This window comes from Gigantopelta aegis, chromosome 10 (assembly GCF_016097555.1).
Source record: "Gigantopelta aegis isolate Gae_Host chromosome 10, Gae_host_genome, whole genome shotgun sequence".
Lineage (NCBI taxonomy): Eukaryota > Metazoa > Mollusca > Gastropoda > Neomphalida > Peltospiridae > Gigantopelta > Gigantopelta aegis.
In genome coordinates, this window is record NC_054708.1 from 81,517,745 (window position 1) to 81,533,286 (window position 15,542).

Sequence of the window (15,542 nt, forward strand, 5' to 3'; positions counted from 1 at the left end):
ACATATTCCATCCATGTGACCACATCAGCATGTGGTTATAAAGATCCCATTTATTCAGTTCAAGAGCCATTTTGCTGGCAGTGCATTTGTTTGGATTGATGTTTTGATCGTTTTCTGTCTAGTACGTAAACACTGTAGCATGATTTATACCTTGTATATAATTACTTACATATCTCTTGGTTGAAAAGAAAAAAGGTCATATACGGTCATATTTGACACCTCTGTATATATATACTCTTCAAAAAAAGTAGGGGAACTATAAGAATTTACAGTTGCCAAAATTGTACGGTATATTAGCTGTGGGGAATGGTTATATAATAATAGTGAATTAATTGGGCAAACATTACAACCTGTTCAGTATTACAATAGGTTTTATGACCACTAAAGTTCTTGAAGGACGATTGGGGTCAGAAGTGAAATTTGAAACCCTGAGTGAGTGCACCGCAAGGCTCAATGGGTAGGTGTAAACCACTTGCACCGATCAGTGATCCATATCTGATTCAACAAAGGCTATGGTTTGTGCTATCCTGCCTGTGGGAAGCGCAAATAAAAGATCCCTTGCTGCTAATCAGAAAGAGTAGCCCATGAAGTGGCGACAGCGGGTTTCCTCTCAAAATCTGTGTGGTCCTTAACCATATGTCTGACGCCATATAACCGTAAATAAAATGTGTTGAGTGCGTCGTTAAATAAAACATTTCAAGTATAACTTGGAATGATGGTGTGTTGCATACAATAGTTAGGTCAATACAACCAATTTTTGGACAGGCATGTCATATACCTCATGCTGTGATGTTATTACAATATGACACATTCATTCTGTTTCTTTTTCTCTTAGATATGGTCAAGTCACGAGTGTGAGGCTTCTACCAGAAAAATACTGTGCTTTCATTAATTTTAAATTCCCTGTATCAGCTGGAAAAGCTATGCAACAGTTACAAGTGAGTATAAGTTGAAAGGTTTAATATGTTAAAAATACACTATTGAGGGGTGGGATCTAGTTTAGATGGTGCTTGGATCATAGGATTAAAGCCCATCGGAGGGTTTTCCTGTGTTATCTTTTATACCAAAGTATGTGGTGTGTGCTGTGGTGTGTGCTGCCCTGCCTGTGGTAAAGTGCATATAAAGATTCCTTGTGCTAATGGAGTGGGTTTCCTCAGAAGACAGGATATTAGAATTACCAAACAAATAGCATCCAATAGCCAATAATTAAATCAATATGCTCTAGTGGTGTATTTAAACAACAAAATCTTTGTACTGAATATGTTAAAGTGGGGTGAGATCTGGCTCATTCGGTAGAATGTTTGTCTGAAGTGCTTGAGTTGTAGAATCAACCACCTCGCCCACCTGTCAGACCTAGTGCTTCGTGACTGATCTATCAAAGGTCATATGGTGGGTGTGCTTGGAAGAGATCCCTTGCTGCTAGTGCTTCGCGACTGATCTATCAAAGGTCATAGGGTGGGTGTGCTTGGAAGAGATCCCTTGCTGCTACTGAACAAGTGTAGCAGGTCTCGCCCAAAGACACTGTGTCAGAATTAACAAATTACATCCAGTAGATGATGATAAATAAAGCATTGTGTTTCAAGTTGTCAAGTTGTGTTTAAACAAAGCAGAATTCTACTTTTATGTTAAAGACACATAATGATCTCAAATTACACTGTGCTGATGTGACACTAATGAAACATTCCTTTCTTTGGCTTTTTCAGGGAGTTGAATGTGAAGGTCAGAGATTATTAATAAAATTTCCCGACAACCCAATCTGCAATGGTAATGTGATGATAAGAAAAACCTCCCAGCAGTCACAACCCTTGCATTCACAACACCAGCTGCTACAACAACAACAGCAGCAGCAGCAGCCTCAACAGTCAAGTAAAACCTCTGGGTAAGAGGGAACATTGAGAATGTATTGCATATCGGGATGTTAGTTCAGTCACGTGTGTGGTAGTCATCTACAGTGGTCGCAAGGTGTTTGACACGAAGCAGGAACAGTTTTCATTTTTAATCTTATCATTTATAGGGTTTTGGGGGGTTTTTTTTGTCTCACCTTTAGAAACTGAAAAGGCGAGATATAGGTATTACTTTTCCAATGGCGGAGTTAACGTTTAATGTTCAGTCTTCATCAGGACATGCAAGTGATCACTCTTGCTCACCTTTACGCTCTATCCCTCTTTTAGGAGAGCTGAAAATTGATCGCCTTGAAATAAAAATGTATAATAAATTTTATTTGAAACTTCATGTGGTTGCTCGCTGGCATTATTTCAGGAGAATGATCTTCAGCGTGTCTTGATTTTGATCATGGCGAAGACCGACATTAAATTTTACATTTAGATCAGTTTCTCAAAAAGTTCTTGGTCAGTGAAACTTAGTTGATAGTTGCATGTTCATCACAGTTCACCGAAATCATTTATGGTATCTGAGACATTTCATTCTGCAGATTTTTTGTTTCTTGTTTTCTTTTGTAATTTTTGTAATTTTCAATTTAGTACCGATACCAAGTAGCTTTTTATGGTGAATGATCCAACGCTTTGGAATGGGTGTTTTTAAAAATACATTTTAAGGTTTTATTTATTTTAAAAATAATTAGTGATTTCTACTCTTGTATTGCGTTATGGTAAATATTGATAACCTTTAACAAAATATGCTATACCATAATTTGGCCAGGTATTAAAAATAATTCAGAACTGCTTTTGTTTTTAGCTTTGCTACGATATCCGTCAGTGGAGGGTTTTTTTTATACCAATTTGCACTGTATCTGTCCTCTGTCAGCCTGTGCCTTGATTTCTACCTCCTTGACTTTTTATTGGATTCTTCAGAAACATGGTACAGGAATTTGCCAGGACAGTGTCTACAAATTAATAGAGAGAGATTTTAAATTTTTTTTAATGTTTGTTGAATTTAAAATATTTAAAATTGAAACTTTAGCATTGAACATTTTGCAGTTTATCCCCTTATACAGTTTCTGTAACTTGATATAGGGATTCTTTGGAGCAGTTTCTACAAACCAAAGAGAGAGATTTCTAAATTTTAGAAGTTTTAAGTTTGTATTAAATTAAAAATAAAAATTTATATTGAACTTTGACTTTTTTAAAGTTTATCTCGTAAAGTTTTAATTGGATTGTTCTACTTATCTCAAACCTAATAGAGATTTTTACATTTTTAATTTTAAAATAATTTGAACTTAAGTTTTACATTGAATATTTCAGTGTTTATATTAGCTTAAAGTTTTAATTGGACATTTCTTAAACTTGATGCAGAGACTCATGAGGACAGTGTGTACAGAATTACAGAGAGACTTACTCTTTTTTGCCTTCTTTTTTTTTTTGCCTTCTTTTTTTTTTAAATGCATAAGTACGGAATACTAATGTTGGATACTTTCTCTAATAAAAAGCAGGTTGTGGAACACATTCTCCCTAATAAAAGCAGTGCAGTGATTTTCATAAATGTTAAGCAAAAATCTGTATACAAGCATAATAGCATTTGTCAACTATCAAATTTTCTGATTTTAAAAAACTGAGAGAGAAAAAAAGTTGAAGGGCTGTTTAGCCTGACGGGCCTAATTCACTAAACTCTTGCAACTTTGTGATCTTGCAGTGCGATGCTAAAAGACTTCCAAAGAGGATGCTTTGTTGTATAGCAGAGCCTAAGAGACCTTTGTGACCCTGGTCTTTTGTTTATTGTAATATTTGTTAAAAAGTAAAGCAGTAACAAAAAATATGTCTGTGGATGGATGGCCTGTGCAAATTGTAGTTTTGCACACAGCACACTAATATTTACTTAAAGATGACCCACAAAGAAGTCTTGATGTTTTGTTCATTTAGAAAAACATCCAGACCCTATAGCAGGGTACATTTTGTTCAGTATCAGGTCGTGGTTTGCTATGCAAATTTTAGAGATCAATACACGATTTTAAACATTAATTAGTAGTTGCTAATCAATTTTCAATCAATTTACAACTGTTGCTAATAAAACAAATTGAAAACAAAATATTCCCAGTACAGATACACTTAACAAAACTGCTGTTGTATTAGAGTTAGCCATTCAAGTTGTATGATTTTACAGTCTGGGCTGTCTGTCAGGTCAGTGGTTAATGTTGGTATTGTTGTTACTGAGATAGATGCCGGGTTTATTGGCTTTATACTCCATCCACATAGCTGTTAAAACTTACTGGAGTTAGTATAAGAATTTTGAACAGTGAGGATATACCGTGAAGTGCGTAAAGTGTGTGTGTGTGTGTGTGTGTGTGTTTGTGCACATGGAATCACATCGTTAGTCACTAAGCTACTAAACTGGTAGTTTGTATCTTGGGTCCAGACTTATAGTGACAGACCTTAGTTTTTAAACACATAGTTTTCACTACTAGAGCCGTTTTTGATAATTGAAATCAGACATTATTTAAGATTTTATTGTTTAGATTATTAATTTGTATACATCTGAAGTGTTTCTGGTCATCCTGGTGTTTCTAATACCACGAAATGTATTTTTCTTATTTTTTAAACCTCATGTACCTCTCAGAAGTAACAGTTATGGAGACAAGCTCTAGTCTATTTTTAGAGGGTATTTCTCCGTTTCAATGTTGCAGACTTGTTTCACTACATTGTAACTTTATCCAGATGTGTTACAGGTTTGTAGATTAATCAAACATGGTGTTTATTTTCACGTGCTGAAACTAGAGTCTGCCACTTTAAGATTGTATGATCACTATATTCCATGCTTACATGAAAAAGGTTTTTTTTAAGTTCTGTGCTTTATAAACCTTTAAAGTCTAGATTCAAGGATTTGAGCAAATCCCAGCCATAAAAACAGCATGTAGTTAAAGTGTGGGTTTTAAAGTGTTGTAAGCAAAGGCTAAATGCATTTGCATCAAGAGTTTAAATATGTCACAAGCACAGACCTGGATGTATACTGATAGTCACAAATAATGCATTGGGCATTTTAATGAATATTTTATTATATTGGAGCACTAATGCATTTTCTCAGTATTACTTAATTATGGCATATTGAGGAAAGACACAAGAAAAAAACCTTGTTTTTATAGCGAGGTAAGTGCAGGTGATGCACATACAAAAAGCATCAAGCTGCGTTTTTAGCTTCAAACACTTTTTATTTCATTTGTTTCTGATCTGAGTACATGTAATATCCTTTTTTAGTTAATTGAGCCAGTACATCATACTACCATGCTTAATGTATTGTGATATGGCATTTCTATAATAAAATATTCAGTGCAATTTCCATGGAATTATTTATGCCTCTCAGTATATATAGATTAGTATGATGAAATGAGGGTAGGGGTGGTGCAGATGGAACCAGGAAGAGCACACTGTTTAAGGTGTTGATTTTCAATTTAGTGTGGTACTGGTAAGTAGGTTATTCTAGTTTGATCCAGCATTTCAAAACTGACCATTGTTTCGGTATAAGTTATTTGCAGAGTTTGTTAGATAATAATCAGGCCCCGTGCTTATAAACCTTAAAGTCTAGACTTTAATAAAGTCCAGACTTTAACGTCATGGCAACGCCATTCAAATAGCATTACGTTAAAGTCTGGACTTTATTAAAGTCTAGACTTTAAGTTTTATAAGCATGGGCACAGAAGCAACAATATAACATGCTATGCAGCCATTATTGATAGTATCTGGGTCATGATTAACAGAAGTGAAGATTATTTGGTTTACACAGTATTTATGCAACAAGACATTACAATGGGATTGGTCAACAGACTTAGCCTATATTTAAGTTTAAGTTAAATCATACATTGTAGAGAAAATGTGTCATTCTGTCTGTCTGTGTCTTTCTGTCCATCTGTCAGTTGTCTGTATTTATTGGGTATGTTGGTTTGTTCATCTGTGTGCTTGTATTTGTAGGGTACGTTAGCGTCTGTGGGTTTGGTCTGTCTGTCTTTTTGTTCTGTTTGTTTTGTTGCATGTTTATTTATTTAAAACCGCACTTAATCAATGATGACATTGATTTTGCATTGGCAAACTGTTTAATTCACTGTAGCTCAAAGTTAGACGACGTAATGCTTACCACCATGGATCATGTTTACATGGTAGTTAAACAATGTGCTGGGGTGTTGTTGAACATTCCTTTCCTTGAAGCATACATGGGTCATTTATACCTTCCGTAATCTCCTGAATTTTCACTCCATATGATCTTCTGAGGTCATGCCAAGCTTTCCTGAATTAGGTTGGGCATACTTTTTTCAAACACAGCATATATTTGCATGAACTAATAATTGATAAATATATAAGCCAAAAATGATGATAACTGAAATAATTGGGGAGGGGGTGGGGATATTTGAGTTCAGGGGTCGGTGTATCTGCAGCACACCAGATGGCTCTGTTTTTCTGTTTTGTAGGGCTCGGACACAGCAAAAGCAATCTGGGCCCGTGAATGGCGACGAATGCTATTTTTGGAGAACAACGGGATGTATATATGGGGACAAATGTCATTTTAAACACGAACCTCAACACAAGGGCGTAGATAAAAAACCGTGGCAAAAGGTACTTAGCGGCTAATCATCACCATGACTACTCAAAAAAAAAAGGATTGGGTCCGCTAATGGCATTCTGACAGTAAATGCAGCAATTCTAAACAATATTGGGCGTAACTGTATCAGACAAATATTTTATATTTTTAAAAAATCACCAAAACAGAACATTTGTTTTGCTGGAGAAACGTCTATTTTCAAAAGGCATGGGTAATTAAATATGTAAAGATAGCAAATTTGTAAATTGTAGAAAAATAGTAATACATGTATTATTGTGTAATGAAAAATTTGTTTAAAATAAGATTACACACATTTCTCAAACTGTAACCAAGCTTGTTGTTTTACATGTCGTAGATCTATTCTCTGAATTTAACCAGACTTGTTTTTGTATATGGCAGTGTTTAAAATACATACATGTCTGAACAAGGGTAATTATGATGTTCCTAAAACAATAATTATGAAAATTAAAACCAAATATAATAGTGTTTTGACCCTACATTGCTATCCATTAGGGTAAAACTATGATTTTACTCCATTGGTGTAATTTTAATTTTTGTTAATATTATTAGGACTGTAGGAAGTATTAATGTCATTTTAGTTTTCAACATTCGAGTTTCTTTAGCCACTAAAGTATTGTGAAGAAAAAAAGTGGCGAGTGTGTGGGACGGCTGGGACCCCTGATTCTCCTTTGGCTACTATGTTATTTTGATATATTTTGATACATGCTGTGTTGCTAGAACAAATTATAATAATGATTATCATTGTGCTCTGTGTCAAAGGTATGTGGTATGAGGATCAATTTATTAAACCACATTATAATAATGATTATCATTGTGCTCTGTGTCAGTGGTATGTGGTATGAGGATCAATTTATTAAACCACATTATAATAATGATTATCATTGTGCTCTGTGTCAAAGGTATGTGGTATGAGGATCAATTTATTAAACCACATTATAATAATGATTATCATTGTGCTCTGTGTCAGTGGTATGTGGTATGAGGATCAGTTTATTAAACCACATTATAATAATGATTATCATTGTGCTCTGTGTCAGTGGTATGTGGTATGAGGATCAATTTATTAAAGCACATTATAATAATGATTATCATTGTGCTCTGTGTCAGTGGTATGTGGTATGAGGATCAATTTATTAAAGCACATTATAATAATGATTATCATTGTGCTCTGTGTCAGTGGTATGTGGTATGAGGATCAGTTTATTAAAGCACATTATAATAATGATTATCATTGTGCTCTGTGTCAGTGGTATGTGGTATGAGGATCAATTTATTAAACCACATTATAATAATGATTATCATTGTGCTCTGTGTCAGTGGTATGTGGTATGAGGATCAATTTATTAAACCACATTATAATAATGATTATCATTGTGCTCTGTGTCAGTGGTATGTGGTATGAGGATCAGTTTATTAAACCACATTATAATAATGATTATCATTGTGCTCTGTGTCAGTGGTATGTGGTATGAGGATCAATTTATTAAAGCACATTATAATAATGATTATCATTGTGCTCTGTGTCAGTGGTATGTGGTATGAGGATCAATTTATTAAAGCACATTATAATAATGATTATCATTGTGCTCTGTGTCAGTGGTATGTGGTATGAGGATCAGTTTATTAAAGCACATTATGAGGATAGTATCTTAGCTGTTTCTTTTTTCAAGCTATTATTCCTTTGTTTTATTTATTTATTTGTTTTTGTATTTGGTGTGGGTTTGTTTATTTGACTATATAACGATGCTGTTACTAGCACAGTATTTCTTTATTCTCAGAATGTGGCACATTTTGCTATCTCTATTTTTACTGTTTATAAATTATAATGCAAGTTTTCTGCACTCTTTGTTAATCTGACTACATCTTCAATCTTTTTGTAATGAGCTATTTTGCTGCAAGGTGGAAAACGTTTTAAAGTGGAACTGGAACTAATTCAAAAAAAATTATGATTTACATCATTTAATAATTTAATAATAATTAACTAATGTTATGTATCATGAACATTATGGCTAATCAAATTACATCATTAATGCAAATAATTTCATATCAGTATGATACTACAGACTATATATAGTTGTGGTTCAAACTGGCCCAGTTATATGTATACGGTATTTCAGAATAATCACATTCGCATTTTTTATTGACATGGTTATATTTTGAAATGGTCCGACCTACCTACATTGAAATAAATTTCAGGTAGTGAATAACCTCACTATTTTAGCTCAGTGTGCATTTATAAATTGTATATTGTAAAAACTGTGTGTTATTTCATTTATGTGCTAAATGTTAATAAAAATTAATATTTGTTAATTTGAATTAATAACATTAGCATTTGGTCAAACCACCTTTTTTTCCCCTTCTTTGCAGTCGGATACATTAGACAGTCTGGAATAAGCATTTGGTCTTCTCTCTGCTAACAACATATGTAAGTATGATTTTAATAAACTGATAGAAAGAAATAAGAAAACACCAAAATATTAACAGCAAGTATTGACTGCAAACAAAACCCTCATCTACAGTATCAGGAGTTAACTGTGTTACTGATAGTCAAACAAAACCCTCATACACAGTATCAGGAGTTAATTGTGTTACTGACAGTCAAACAAAACCCTCATACACAGTGTCAGGAGTTAACTGTGTTACTGACAGTCAAACAAAACCCTCATACACAGTATCAGGAGTTAACTGTTACTGACAGTCAAACAAAACCCTTATACACAGTGTCAGGAGTTAACTGTGTTACTGACAGTCAAACAAAACCCTCATACACAGTATCAGGAAGTTAACTGTGTTACTGACAGTCAAACAAAACCCTCATACACAGTGTCAGGAGTTAACTGTGTTACTGACAGTCAAACAAAACCCTCATACACAGTATCAGGAGTTAACTGTTACTGACAGTCAAACAAAACCTTTATACACAGTGTCAGGAGTTAACTGTGTTACTGACAGTCAAACAAAACCCTCATACACAGTATCAGGAAGTTAACTGTGTTACTGACAGTCAAACAAAACCTCATACACACTGTCAGGAGTTAACTATGTTACTGACAGTCAAACAAAACCCTCATCTACAGTATCAGGAGTTAACTGTGTTACTGACATTCAAACAAAACCCTCATACACAGTATCAGGAGTTAACTGTTACTGACAGTCAAACAAAACCTTTATACACAGTGTCAGGAGTTAACTGTGTTACTGACAGTCAAACAAAACCCTCATACACAGTATCAGGAAGTTAACTGTGTTACTGACAGTCAAACAAAACCCTCATACACAGTGTCAGGAGTTAACTGTGTTACTGAAAGTCAAACAAAACCCTCATACACAGTATCAGGAGTTAACTGTTACTGACAGTCAAACAAAACCCTCATACACACTGTCAGGAGTTAACTATGTTACTGACAGTCAAACAAAACCCTCATCTACAGTATCAGGAGTTAACTATGTTACTGACATTCAAACAAAACCTCATACACAGTATCAGGAGTTAACTGTTACTGACAGTCAAACAAAACCTTTATACACAGTGTCAGGAGTTAACTGTGTTATTGACAGTCAAACAAAACCCTCATACACAGTATCAGGAAGTTAACTGTGTTACTGACAGTCAAACAAAACCCTCATACACAGTGTCAGGAGTTAACTATGTTACTGACAGTCAAACAAAACCCGTATACACAGTGTCAGGAAGTTAACTGTGTTACTGATAGTCAAACAAAACCCTCATACACAGTGTCAGGAGTTAACTATGTTACTGACAGTCAAACAAAACCCTTATACACAGTGTCAGGAAGTTAACTGTGTTACTGATAGTCAAACAAAACCCTCATACACAGTGTCAGGAGTTAACTATGTTACTGACAGTCAAACAAAACCCTCATACACAGTGTCAGGAAGTTAACTATGTTACTGACAGTCGTTCAAAACCCTCATACACAGTATCAGGAGTTAACTGTGTTACTGATAGTCAAACAAAACCCTCATACACAGTGTCAGGAAGTTAATTGTGTTACTGACAGTCAAACAAAACCCTCATACACAGTGTCAGGAAGTTAATTGTGTTACCGACAGTCAAACAAAACCCTCATACACAGTGTTAGGAAGTTAACTGTGTTACTGACAGTCAAACAAAACCCTCATACACAGTGTCAAGTCAAATAAAACCCTCATACACAGTGTCAGGAGTTAACTGTGTTACTAATAGTCAAACAAAACCCTCATACACAGTGTCAGGAGTTAACTGTGTTACTGACAGTCAAACAAAACCCTCATCCACAGTATCAGGAAGTTAATTGTGTTTTCTGACAGTCATTTCCACATTACAATCTCTGTAGCTTCCTAAAATCAATCCCTATTTGCATATTCAGCAAACCCATTGTATAACATGAAAATTAATATATAAAGATAAAGATATATCTAACTGGAAGGGACCATGATAGTTCGTCATAGCAGTAGTTCGTTGTACACATTTGCATAAGTTTGTTATTAATGTATAGGGTGATAAAGCAAGACTTTACAACTAGTTTGTTTTATGGAGTAGTTCGTTCTAAGCATGTCCGTTGTAAGTATATTTTGCTGTATATACATGTATATGTTAATTTTCTTGGAAGGAATTTATTCTTAGTATGGAAACAAAAGAAAATATGTTTTGATGTACTTTCAGTTGTAAAAATTCACATTTATGTTACCAAATTTCCTAGTCTGCCTAATGGCAATGTCAAATCTGGAATATATGTTATTTAAATGGAATTTACTTCATCTATCTGCATACAGGTATGGTGTAAGGTATGGCATGGTACGAGAAAAGTTATTCAGTATTTAGTAACAAAAATGTGCTAAAATCTTTGAAATTCCATCCAGAATTAATTGTTTTTTATATATATATTTTTTTATTACTATATGAAGTTTTAAATTATACTCGCCCTCATTTTTATATTGTTTTATATTTTATCAACAGCTCTTTACACTGTTTTTACATAATTATATAAATTTATATCTTTAATGTAAATAATCATATTGATGTATTTACCTTTGGCTGACACCCTATTTCAGAAGTGTATTTACATTCAATCATTCTTAATCTTTTCAGATTATATTCTCTGCCAGCTGTCAGAATCTGAGTAGTCTCCCTTGTGAAGAGTACTCTCCCTTCCTCCACATGTTGCCTTGCTTGGCTTTGAAATACCAATGAAATTGAGTACAGACATTGACTGAAATAACTCTTCATGGATTTATTACTAAGAAAGACTTCTTGTTATATGTTTTCATATATACAATCATGTTTTATTTGCTGAAAGAGGATTTGAATCCAATTTATAAACAAAATGTGATGCTTTTGATGTATGGCGCGTGGACTTCAGCTCATAGTGGAAATATTACTAATATAAGACGTATTTTTCTGCTGTGGGTTATTAAATCATGTTTTCAGTGAAAAACAATTATTTCAGTTTGATATAATCTGAGAGATTGTTTTGTTTTAGCAGTAACCAAGCACTTTTTATTTGTTTTTTTATTATCTCTGTAAATAAGTACTTGTCTGATCGGTCAAGAGGCTTCTCTATAAATGTCATGACTGTTGGAAACAGTTGGTTGTTATATCACAGGTTAAAGCACTTGCAGTTTTATGATAGAGAGTTGTGTGTCACGTCCAGTAATAACAGGTGGTTGTTACCAAAGATATACGAAACTTGGGATGGTTGTCTGGGCAGCAGCCATCTGCACAATTTTTTTAATTTTGGAACTTTTATCTATTGGGGTTTTTGTTGTTTTGTTTGTGTTTTTCAAGCAGTGGGTTAAAATTTCAGGCAGTAGCTTTTGTTGTCAAATAATTTTGTACCAATAATTGGTTGACACTTTATTAACTTGGCTACAGATTTTTGAACCTATCATATCACTACCATATCCTAAAATCATTGTAGGCTATGATGTCACTACAACACAAGCCATAGTGACATCATAGCCTACAATGGTTTTATGATATCGAAGCACCAAGATGGCCTCGAAAAAAACTGGACCCAGGCCCATAGAAATAATATCTGGAATAGGGGTGGCACAATCTCTATTGGGATGGGGTGGCACAGTCTCTATTGGAAGGGTGGTGGTGGCACAATCTCTATTGGCAGGGGGTGGCACAATCTCTATTGGGAGGGGAGTGGCAGTCTCTAGTGGGGGACACAAGCTAGATTTTTATCTTTCTTTATTTGGAGTAGAAAGAAACAAATGTCCTCAAATTGGGTTGGACACAGACCCACCCCCACCCCACACACACATTTATTAGGGGCCTGTTAACACTGTTTAAGTTACTGAAATTATAAAAATACCTAATTTGATCTTGATATATCATTAAACAAATTTGTTCTGATATTAACATCATTACAACAGTGTTATTAAGTTTGTACTTGCTTCTCATAGAATATTTCAGAATTTTTCTCATTGAACATAACAGTTTCAGTGGTTTTTCCTGAAAACAATTTTTTTTTTTTTTTTTAAATGGACAGATTTGTTGCTAGTGGGAACCAAGCTGGGTCTTGGGTCTCACTCCAGAGTTTCTTAATACCCTGTTGATACATGTAGTTAAGTCTGTAGTAGGCAGTGATGTGTACTTAACCAGGAAGCTGAAACATTGTATATCTGGTTTAGGAATGTCTTTTTTAACAACATACTGTTCATAATATCATACAATCTATTGTTCCGGGTTGAGTGTTTGAAGCACCTTGCTTCATTCAGTTGACAAAATTGTCCAACTATATTCCTCTCCTGTTCATTCCATTTCAAATAATTGTCTTACTCTTGTAATGCTTACAGACCAGTGCTGTCCATTTTGTTTCTCAGTCATGACAAAATAACAAAACGAGGCAAAGATTTCACTTTACAGTGGTGATAATTCCATGCATTTAGATTTCTTTTGAGGCTTTATTTTGTTTTTATTCTCAGATCCCATCAATGCAAGTTCAGCTAACTTCATACTCGTACGTCATTGGTAAAGGAACACATATAACTTAATAGTCACATGCCTAAATACTTTGACATTGCATTTATTCAGATATGGACAGATCTCATAATTCACCAGACCTTATTTAATTACAGTAATTATATCCGAGATAGGGCAAGTTAATGATAACATAATCACTTTTCTTCATTACAATTACTTTCATTATGATTACTTTCTGATGTTTTGACGGACAGACAGAAATATTGTTTATTAAAGGGACTGTCCTGGGTTTTCAGCCCTAGAATGACTTCTGTTTGTTCCCCCAACAAAATAAACACACATCCTGCTTTTTAAAATGTCTAACCTTGACAAGTTTTAAATATATTTTATATTGATAAATACATTTCAAATTAACTTCTGCCAAATTATTTAAAATTTCATTTGACTATTGGAAGAAATAATCAGTTGTTATGTATGAAATTATTTTAGACAAAAATCAATATTGAGATGTTGACAAACATTACGATGTCCGGAAATGTATTCTAAGCAAGACAATTGTAAATATAATAATGTAAAAATATTTCATATGTTGAAACCTTTTTAAGTGGCTACAAACTCTGGATAGTCCACTTACAGTTTGACCTTGATTATAAAATATACGGTCTCCTTCAGGGGAATGTGATGTCCCTCCCTGGGAAACCTGGGAAACTGTAGTGTTCAAAAATAGATCCACATTATAACACATCATTCAGCACAAGGTACAACATTCTATTTTTATATTTGAATTTGATTAATATAGCACTCATTTGGGTCTGGGATATTATATTGATATTTTTCATCCAGTACTATGTTCATACTATTTCTAAACCAACTATAATATTATAATATGTAAATTTGATTAATAGATGGATAGTACTCATTTGGGTATGGGATATGTTGTTGTTTTTCTTTCAGTGCTAGGTAATTTATAACTACATTTTTGAACTGACATGTCACTAATCCTTGGCAAATTCAAGGTTACACGTTTGTTAGGGCCGCACTCTTACCTTCTCGTCCAAAATTAGTAACTATTTGACTTCCGATAGCAGGTAGCGAGTTTAATATCCTATTTTTGGCATATTTAAATTAGACTATTAAAAATATCAGGGGCAGATTCAGAGGAAACCAGTGTACCAATAGATTAATAAATTGGTGTGCTCTAGTGGTGTCATTAGACAAAACAAACTATAGGGTTTTTTACTAATCCGTCCTGTAACTTCATTTACCAGTTTTAAATAAACTCGTGAGTTTTTACATCAACAGATGTAGCAAGCTGTCTTGATGTGGTGGGTGGAATCTAGTTCAGTGGGTAGAGCACTCACCTGAGATTCGTGGATTGTAGGATCAAATCCCCTCAGAAGACTTATTCTCAGGTGGCTTTATCCAGCCTGGGCTGTCCTGTCTGTGGAAATGTGCATATATAAAAGATCCCTTACAACTAATGAAAAAATCTAGCAAGTTTCCTCTGAATTATCAAGTGTTTGACCTACATTAGCCGATGACAAATAAATCTATGTGCTCTAGTTAAACAAAACCAACTTTAACTGCCTTGATGCAACATGTATGTCTTGTCTAATCATCGTTTTTAACACACTGCACAACCAAAGCTAAGAATCTGGTTGTTCTCATCGTTTTATAATACCCAAGTATTTTTATGTAATCTAGATTGAAGCCAGAAGCCAGACGCCAGAAGCCAGTACATGTACATATAGATATAGATATATATATATATATACATACACATACACATACACATACACATACACATACACACATATATATATATAGAGAGAGAGAGAGAGAGAGGTATTACCAAAGTGTTTTTCGGTATCGTCAATATCATATTTTAGGAAGAAAAATTGTATTATGCGAGCCTCAGGCGAGCATAATACATTATTTTTATTCCTAATATATGATATTGATGATACCGAAATACACCATGGTAATATCTCTTTATCATATAAGCTCAAGCTTAATACAACGTGTTTTTGTAAACTGTACACGCAACTTTAATTCCAGTTCGCCATTACTAGATATTCAAATGACGTAAGAATATGTGGCGTGGTGT

General features: G+C 34.2%; 1 protein-coding gene across 1 annotated transcript in view; it reads left to right on the top strand.

Annotated features, from left to right (window-relative positions):
• LOC121383849 overlaps positions 1–15,261 on the top strand; it is a 37,390-nt gene extending 22,129 nt beyond the window's left edge. Inside the window, exons 20-24 of the mRNA XM_041513947.1 lie at positions 836–938; positions 1,704–1,879; positions 6,350–6,494; positions 8,869–8,926; positions 11,594–15,261. Coding sequence (XP_041369881.1) covers positions 836–938; positions 1,704–1,879; positions 6,350–6,494; positions 8,869–8,895 — 451 coding nt within the window. The 3' untranslated portion in view covers positions 8,896–8,926; positions 11,594–15,261. The remainder of the gene's footprint in view (positions 1–835; positions 939–1,703; positions 1,880–6,349; positions 6,495–8,868; positions 8,927–11,593) is intronic.
• The last annotated feature ends 281 nt before the right edge of the window (positions 15,262–15,542 follow it).